At 44.9% G+C, this 8965-nt stretch overlaps 1 protein-coding gene across 1 annotated transcript in view; it reads left to right on the top strand.

Annotated features, from left to right (window-relative positions):
* Nucleotides 1–5773, top strand: part of LOC104464653 (diacylglycerol kinase delta-like) — a 25643-nt gene extending 19870 nt beyond the window's left edge. The window contains 7 exon segments of the mRNA XM_010077424.1: nt 483–634; nt 1393–1504; nt 1671–1763; nt 2101–2220; nt 2564–2681; nt 3916–4046; nt 5221–5773. Coding sequence (XP_010075726.1) covers nt 483–634; nt 1393–1504; nt 1671–1763; nt 2101–2220; nt 2564–2681; nt 3916–4046; nt 5221–5310 — 816 coding nt within the window. The 3' untranslated portion in view covers nt 5311–5773.
* The last annotated feature ends 3192 nt before the right edge of the window (nt 5774–8965 follow it).

Genomic DNA, 8965 nt, shown 5'->3' with positions numbered 1-8965 from the left:
ATATCAGTGAGGATGCAAGCAGGACAGGTCCTAGCTCTGAGTTCAGCTGCTTGTCCCACCAGTTACTGGAGAAGCTCAGTTTACTTCCAGATAAGGAGGAGCCTTGAACATTTTTAATTTCTAGCTCTGAGATCTCACTTGAAGAGGTGTGCAGTAATACTGAATTGTAGACGCAATATAGTTACTCAGAGAAAAGGCTGCCACCAGTAGGGAATTGGTGGATTTTGCTAGTCTGGCCCTCAGAATTGACCTAGCAATTTTGACTAAAACTAATCTTAAGCAAAAATTAAGCCAAGGGAAGTATGTGACATGGAAAACTTCAGCCCAGACAGCTAGTTAGCAAAGTTATAAGCAGCTAACAACTGGGTCCTATGAAGAAAAGTGTCTATACCAGATCTACATGTTATATGGGCATAGACATAGTCATTGTTTTTTATAGGAGCTTTACAAGGTACCTTACAGTATTCTTGCTGTGTTTTTAGGCATTTGAGAGCACCCTGAAGTCCTGGGAGGACAAACAGAAGTGTGAGTTGTCCCGGCCCTCCTCTTTCTCTCTGCAACCAGAGATCATGTCCGAAGAAGAATCCACCCAGATCAACCAGTTTGGCCAAGCTGCAGGTGCTCTGATCCACAGGTGGGACTCAATTTGCTTTTGATGAGTAGAGCCCTCCTTTGGTGCCTGAAGTTCTTGTCCCACTTCCTGTTCTGGAGGTGTTTCTGTTCACTCTTATCTTCTGCAGTGCTGGTCCATGTCACTGAGGGTAGCATTGTTCATTATGCACTGTCCCAGCTGCATGAGGACTAAAGTTGAATAAACTTTCTTAGGTCATTCTGAACAAAAAATGTTACTTTCATGAGCAAGCATGGATCCTTCAATCCTGAAAGAACACATTATCTTTGAATATCAATGACTTTTATCAGAAGTGAAACAAAGGCCTCTCTAGGAGCTCAGATGACAGGTTGGGTTCTTATAACCCTCATGCTCAGCAGAGATTTCTGGAAGAAGTCACTGCATGCTCACGTACTCATCCTTTACTTGGACATTCAACTCCTTGGTCTGGGCCCCTCAGGGAAAATTCTGAGAGTCACATCAGAGAAGTGTTAATTAAACTGCTGTATGTGCAGCTGCCTTTCACATCGCTATGGCCATACTAAAACATCTAGGTCGTATTTCAAACTGATCCCAGCTTGTGTGTAGAACTGAATATGCACCTGGAGTTGTGCATGTGAAATCTGCCTTGCTTTGCCTATGCATGCTTACTATAGCAGGGAGAATTGCCCATGCTTTATCCCTGCTCTTGTCACTCAGATGGGTATTAAAAAGAGATACTCAGTCAGAAAAGATCGCTTGCTTTGAGCATATGCTGATGCAATCTGTAATTCTCTCTTTAGCATTCGGGAAATAGCCCAATCCTATCAGGACATGGAACAGGAGCTTGCCCATGCTGTCAATGCCAGCTCCAAGTCTATGGACAAAGTCTACGCTAGATCCAAGTCTACAGAGGTACTTCATTCACTTGGCATTTCCCATTTTGTCCTTGTTCCATAGCTCTTGGTTTTCCTTTCTGATTGACTAAAAGTAGGCCTTGCTTGTCTAAGACTTCTTCCTTTTGACAGCTCAGACCTCTGCACTTCCAAGCTTAATTTGCGCATGAATTGCTTCCCTGCAGGGTCTGAACTGCAGCCTTGTTGTAGAGATGGTGAATAATGTCAAAGCCCTGCATAATGAGACAGAGCTGCTGCTGGCGGGCAAGATGGCGCTGGTAAGAAGCACAAAGCAGCCTCTCACCTTCTCTTCTCTCCTACTGTTGCCTTGGCAAGCGACATTTGCTGGTCTTTGTCTTTGTATCAAGTCAATGTAAATGTTATCATCCAGGAATGAGGGTGGTGTTGCTACATAGGCATGATGAGCAGTCAAGCTAGCTTGCGTGGAGTTTGGAGCTCAGAGAAGATGAAAATCATTAGCTTGGTGAAGTGCCTGCTATGCACTTCTGTTTAAAAGAAGAATTGCTTTGTTAGCTAGGAATTTCAAGGCAAGGGCCTGACTTTGTGTTCCACCATATGGCTTTTAACCCTGTCTTGCTTCTATTTCTGATCCAGCAATTAGATCCCCCACAGAAGGAGCAGCTCCAAGCAGCCCTTGCAGACATGGACCTCCAGCTGAGGAAACTAGCAGACATCCCTTGGCTGTGGCAGCTGATGGAGCCCTGCGATGAGGAGGTGAGGAGGACCAAGGCTGTATTTCCCTAGCTGTTCTCTTTTTCACTAGTTGCCTACAAGTCTGTGACTTCCTGTGAATATACAGCTGATGTGAGAAAAAAATCATTTAAGAAGGAAACTTGACTCCCTACGGCTAAAGAAAGTAATGTCCTGCTAAGGTCCCTTGCCTGACATAGGATCAATTTTCTCCTTTTCCTTTCCTGTCTTGATCAGAACGTGTTTGGGATTTTTTTTTTTCCTCTCTTGGAGAGTCATGCAGCTGAGCTTGACAGTACTTGCTGCTCTTGGTCCGTTCCAGTCAATTTATGACTGATTGCCTGATTTTCCCTTTTTGTTCTTACAGAACCAGATGCTGGATTATTCTAAACGCAGCCGCAGTGGCAAATTCCGGCTGGTGACCAAGTTTAAAAAGGAGAAGAACAACAAAAATAAGGAGACTCATAGTAGCATGGGATTGCCGGGTACCAAGTCTGCTCATTCACTGTGCCTCTTTGTCACAACAGTGTGGTCACACCACTACCTGTTCTCTGTCTGTTTCCTCTCATGTTCTCTCCTTCTTCTGTTTCACATGCATCTGCCTTTTCTTTGAGGTCTAGTCTTGTGTTCTTCATGTGGCAAAGCAGCATGTTGCTCCGTTCTGTCTACGTCATGATCCCCCAGTACCACACAAATATTCCTGAGCAGAAACAGGAGGTACCCTCTGAAGAATTCTGCCTACATACGGATATTTTCAGGGATATCGTAGGGGGTGCTTAGTGAAGTGAATTTGAGGATTTTGGCATTTTAGTTATCAAAACGACTGTGGAGCCCAAGTCCGCATAACTCCAGCCTTTTTACTGCTAATTCTCTGTGATATGGTTAATGATTTTTTTCTCATTGATTCACCCCCAGGCTTTAATCAAGTTTCATGTCTAATTGGCTGGGGATCAGCATCAGCAGAGGTGCACCCTGACCTTTAATCCTACTGGTCAGTAGATAAAAACTGGCCATGAATCAACAAATTGCCATTCGAGACACTTTCTTTCCAGTTGGGTTAGTTGATTTTTGGTTTGTACTTTCCTTATGAAGACTTTCTTCTAAAATTCAGAAGTACTACCTGTTCTGTGGGCTTCTGGGTCCTGTCCTCTGCCATGGAGTGGTGGGTCCAGTCTCCTTCTGTCTGACAGGCTGGTGCTTATTCATTGCCTCACAGGACTTGGGAACTATTATTCTCTTATTTAGAGGCTGTGCAAGAAGGTGGAAGTCTAAACTCTCCCTCAGACTTGGGGGAGAGAAGTTGCCTTTTTGTTCACTGAGCACAAATGCTTGTACATAACTAATCTGTGCTTGATTCTTCATGATATATTTTATGAATCTGTTGTTTTGTATGCAGAGGAATATCCATGAACTTACTCATCTTAAACATGGGAGTAAACTTTAAAAAGCATATCCAATCCCATCAAAACAAACAGGCACTTCCTGCTGGCTTTACTGCAGCTAGCCTCTGCCTAAGAGAATACCTCTTACCTTTTGCTGTCCGACCTCCTTTGTTTGAGACTGTAGGTCGTGCTATGAATTCTCTCCCTCCCCTTGGTTTGAGGCTGTGGTACTGCTTGCCCTACTTCTCTGGCACTGAGTGCTGACAGTGTCCTCATCTCTCCCTGTCTTCTGGGATTCTGGGTACTCAATGCACTCCTGCTTTTCCATCTCTAACAGTTCACCTCTGGGGAACGGAGGAGGTTGCGGCCTGGCTTGAGCATCTCAGTCTTTGTGAGTATAAGGATATCTTCATCCGGCATGACGTCCGGGGCTCTGAGCTCCTGCACCTCGAACGGAGGGACCTCAAGGTACTTTCATGATCGGCTCCTCAGAAATAGCCAGCTGCATCTGCATGACGTTCTGTGCTGAATGTGCTTGGAAATGGTCTGCCCACTGTTCATTCCACATGCCTTGGCAAGATGAATGGGTTAATTGTGGCCTCGTTTTATTTTCTCACCATTTCAGGTCACCTGATTTTTAGTAGCAGGGAGGTAAGGCAGCTAGTAAAGAGACCACCTGTCTGATTCTGCAACAGGTTCCTGGAGATGTGTTACAGACCCACACACAGACTGTAGATTGTGTTCTTGAGAGTCTCTGATTTTAATGATGGAATGGAAGTTTTCAACTTTTCAGCTCCTGTTCCATCTTTGCAGAATATGCGGTGATTGGGAAGATTTGGGTCTTATGTTGTAGTCACTGGACAAATAGATCATCACACTTCTCTGTTACAAGAAAAAAAGGCATCGTGGTCTTTGATGAGGCTGCTAAATGGAGAGAATCTTTTAAAATAGTGCTTAGTAACCACGTTGCACAACTTTTTGTCTCCTCACCAGGAGATGCTTTCTCTACAGAGAAAAATCTGAAGTGGTGGTTCTTTGCATGTGCAAGAGACTCGTGTCATTGTACTGGTGACTTGCATATAGCAGAAAAACACTTTGTTGTAGAATAGTGTACGGCAATTGTTCAGTGCCCCTTGGATCCTCATTTGTGATTTTGACCATCTTCCTGTTCTGAGGTTTGCTGTAATCTGTGTGGCTGATTCCTCTGCATGCCATCCAGCTACAGCCTGTGTTTTGTTGCATGGTACCCAAGTGTTCACACATTTAGTTGATGTGACCAGTGATGGGTTGGTTCTTCCTGCATGTTTTGGCTACTAGCTTAGGTCCCTGAGATCTGTACGCTCTTTCTGTTCCCTTGCTTTGGCCTTTGACAGTCAAAGCAATTTGCATTTCTGGCTTATGGTCTGTAGTTGTTTCTCTCCGTTGCTTTGTGCCTGCTCTATGACTATTCATTACCCTCTCATGCGCTGTTGGCTTTTTGACACATGGTTTGAGGTTCCATACATAACCATCAGGTTTGTAATCTTTCTGGTTGGTTTCCTCCTCTCTTTTTAACTGGATGACTAGTTTGTAACCATTGCTTGGCCACCCGGAATTTCCCCCCTGCCTTTCTCCTAAGGTAAGGTTTTCTCTTTTCTTCCAGGACCTGGGTGTGACCAAAGTGGGTCACATGAAGAGGATACTGCATGGGATCAAGGATCTGAGCCGGAGTACTCCTGCCGGCGAGGTTTAGCCTCTGTTTTCACAGCCTGTGTCTACCATTCCCCCTAATTGCACAGCAGTCACCTCACGGAGCAGATGTGCTCACAACTGTGTCTACTGAGCAGCCAAACTGTATCTGTTCAGAGCTCATATCCAACCAAGCATGGTGCTACCTTTTTTCCTGTGGGGTACGGCTGCATCCTGTCGAGAGGCACCTTATCTGCGGTCATGCAGAGCCTCCTGGAAGAGAACTCACTTGCTGTTTGAAGAACCATGTCCTCTGACATGGGAAGTACTGGTTCCAGTGACAGTGCAGGACTCCTGAGAACTGCAACACAGCTACCTTTACTGGAGAACTTTGTGACAGTAGAATTATTCAGGGCAAAAGATATATTGGCCAGTCTTAGTTCAGGAGCATTTGACAGTCTTTTCAGACTCAAAACTTTCCCACTTACCTGTGTCACACCTCTATCTTAGAACATTGAAGTGGGACAAAGCTTGTCCTTGTGTCTTACTAATCCTTTTTTAATGCGTCTGTAGTTGCATGCGGTTTGCATCAGAAGTTCAAAGCCAGTACAGAACTCTTGCCAACGAATACCCAGTGATTCCCACTTACTTATGCCTTGCAACAAACAATGCATGTGTTTCTAACAGTGGTTCACACCAGCTTGTGGGGTCTTCCTCTGGGCCTGACTCTCCTCTTCCAGCCAGTGGCAAAGGTACAACCGTTAGTTGTTTGTGATGCCTGAAAACCTGTTCAGAAATTCCTGGCAGTAAGAAAAGACAAAATTCTGGAGAGACAAAAGATGACAGGCGGTCAGCTCTGACATTCCCCCTTCTGAATTCATCTTTAGGAGACCAGATGGAAGGGAGAGGGACACTAACGAGCTGTTTGGGCTGTGTGAGGAGTGTAATGTAATGGAGTGAGTTACAGAACAATTTACTCTGTCTTGGTGGCAGGAGCAGCATGACTGGCAACGGCCGGGAGCGGCTTCCTCTCCATTTAGTGCTACCTTCATGGCCACAGACAACAGAGCTGTTTCTTTACTTCAACTTGCAGCGCAGAAAACTACTTCTGTCGCAAAAGATATGATTTATCTGTATTACTTGTATCATTTCACCTGTCTTGATTCTAGTGGCTCTTCCACCTTGCTCCTCTCTCTTGCTGCCTTGCTCCTTTACTCCAAGGTAGATACCAAAAGATCAGGGTGGCTCAGTCCTCCTGGGTTTTACCCCTGAGACAGATATCGTGTGCTGTCAAACATCAGGGTTCCTGTAAGAGTGCTGAGAGGAGGAGGATTGTTACTGAGCAGGTGAGCATCCTAATGAAAACTGAAGTATGCTGGTCAATTGCCTTTGGTACCACCAGCAGTGGAACGTGGAAAAATTAGTGCCTCTGAATCAGAGTTCCTAGATGGCCTTCAGATTTCCACTGTATTGCGTGACCCCAATCGTGTGACTGTTAAAGCCTGAAGACCAACATGCAAAGTTACATTGCCATGTTTATCACTGCGAAGGAAATTTGGGAACATTCAGTCCTATAAAGCTGGAGAGATAGCAGGAACTTTTAGTTACTTTGTTGGTTTGTATGTATTTATTTTTTTTATTATTACAGAGTGGGACCTATCTGGCTATGGCTGCAGTCAGAAAAATGGCCACATACACAGTGGCATAAAAAATAATTTCCTGAGGACATCATTCTTCTTTGTTATTTGTAAGGATTTTATGAAGTTTACATAATTTCTCTAGTCTAACAACAATCAATCAAGTTATTTTCTTTTAAGACTTGTCAGCTTGAAAAGGTTAGTGGCTGATTTCATGCTGAGCAAACTCCATTGCATTCTTTTAAGATTTTACCATCTGACTCTCCCTGTCTGTTTATAAGTAGTTGTCATTCACCCATGCGTCTCCTCCCAGCCTAGCGAGTGGCAGGGTTTGCTCATGAGAAGTTAACAGAAGACTTAAGCATGCTTGATCCAGATAGCAAAATTTCTGGTATAAATACTGTGGGGACTGAGCAAGAAATATTTTCATCTTTGGCCTGAATTTGTTTCTCCTATCTGTACATTAGCAATTGCTTCCATAGCCATAATTTTTCTTTATCAGTACAGCCTCCCCTCACTGTATTGAATTCCTGACGTATCAGATGAGTAAGAATTACAGACATAGTATATTTTTCCACTTGCTTGTTGAGGCACAGAACAGCATCTACACAAGAATCAGGAGGAACCTCCACTAAGGAGAGCTCCAGGTTGCAGCCACCCTTGCTGGTGACAGTGAGGTGCGGCCCACCACCTGTCCCCAGGAGTGTGCATGGTTAGGACATCCGTGTGCCTTGGGAGGGTGCAGCAGGGAGCACAAGGCAGGTGATAATTCTGGAGAAGAGGTGAGATCTGTGTTTGTTCCTATACATGCTGAAGGAGCTGTTCTTGCTGTTAAGTTTCTCCAGGTCACCTCATGGTCAAAGCTGCATAAACAGTATGCACATGCCTTGCTTGCATAATTCCTGGGGGGTTAAATTCTTGCCTCAACAGAAACAGCTCCTCTCTACTCTTCCTTCTCAGAGTAACAGGGGAATCCAAAGAGTTCCTACGTTCAGGCATGTTCCTTAATTTGTCCCATACCTGTAGACGCCTGATGGCCGTGGAACATCTGCTGTGAGCAGTGATGCCTGCACAGACCAATCTTTGTTTCTTTTCATTTTGTAATCTGTTGTGTTGATGGGTTCAGATCCTTTTTGTGTATGTGCACCTTTTATCAGAGGGTTCATAGCCAGTATATTCGTGTCTGTTGCTTACTGGAGGCGGGAAGGGAGTTCTACCTTCTTTTAAGAGCTAGAAAATGGGATCCACATTTAACCTGAGTGCCTTTGAATATGTATTAAGGTTTATATCTAAGAAAAGGGTCATAGCTCTGTATGTCTCACTGGGAATAGTGCAGATTTCTGTTGCAGAGATTTTGTGAATAGACAAGGCCAATTTGTGTCAAACATCAGTGAGAGCTATCTGCAAAGTAGGGAGCCAGGCTGAACTTCTGTCTACATTATTCTGAGTTCCTCTTCTGGTATCTGATAGTGTTTGTGGGAGAGAAACTCAGGAAAGACAATTTAGTAAAAAAAATTGCTGCTTTGCCAAAAAAGAGACTCTCCTGCAGTCTCAGGTAGAACACCAGCTTGAGAGAAGCTAGAACTGCACATATTGCACAGACGCTTAGTCTCTTAAAAATTGCTACTCACGTGAAAGCCATGCAGCACCTTCTGTTTATCATCCCTCCCCCTGGGCAGTGATGCTGGGGCAGCGTCTGTGGTGAGCAGGACATACAGTTTCTTCTGCTAGGAAGAGGTTTCAGTACATTATCTCACATTCTGGCACTGCCCTAGATGTTTAACTTTAATGGCAGGTTCTGGGGGATAACGTACCCTGTGTTAGGATGTTTCAGTTCCGTGGGAGTGCGTGCAGTGGAGACTTCAGGCAGGGTTGGACCACTGTCAGCGGTGTCCTGCTCTGGGCTACCTTCAGGAGGGCTGCTAGCGCTCATACAGTCTTTCTGGTCTGGCTTGTGGGACCTTAGTGCTGAGAGCATGTGTCCCCCGCTGCGGCAGGAGTCAGCTCTTTGCAGCAGAGGGAAGCTGTGCTGCTTGGTGGCCGGAGGTGCCAGCCTGGCTGGGCCACATGAGAGCTGGGTGC

This window comes from Pterocles gutturalis, unplaced genomic scaffold (assembly GCF_000699245.1).
Source record: "Pterocles gutturalis isolate BGI_N339 unplaced genomic scaffold, ASM69924v1 scaffold30818, whole genome shotgun sequence".
Taxonomy (NCBI): Eukaryota; Metazoa; Chordata; class Aves; order Pterocliformes; family Pteroclidae; genus Pterocles; species Pterocles gutturalis.
Note: the sequence above shows the minus strand (reverse complement) of the source record. Positions and strands in the feature narration are given on the sequence as shown.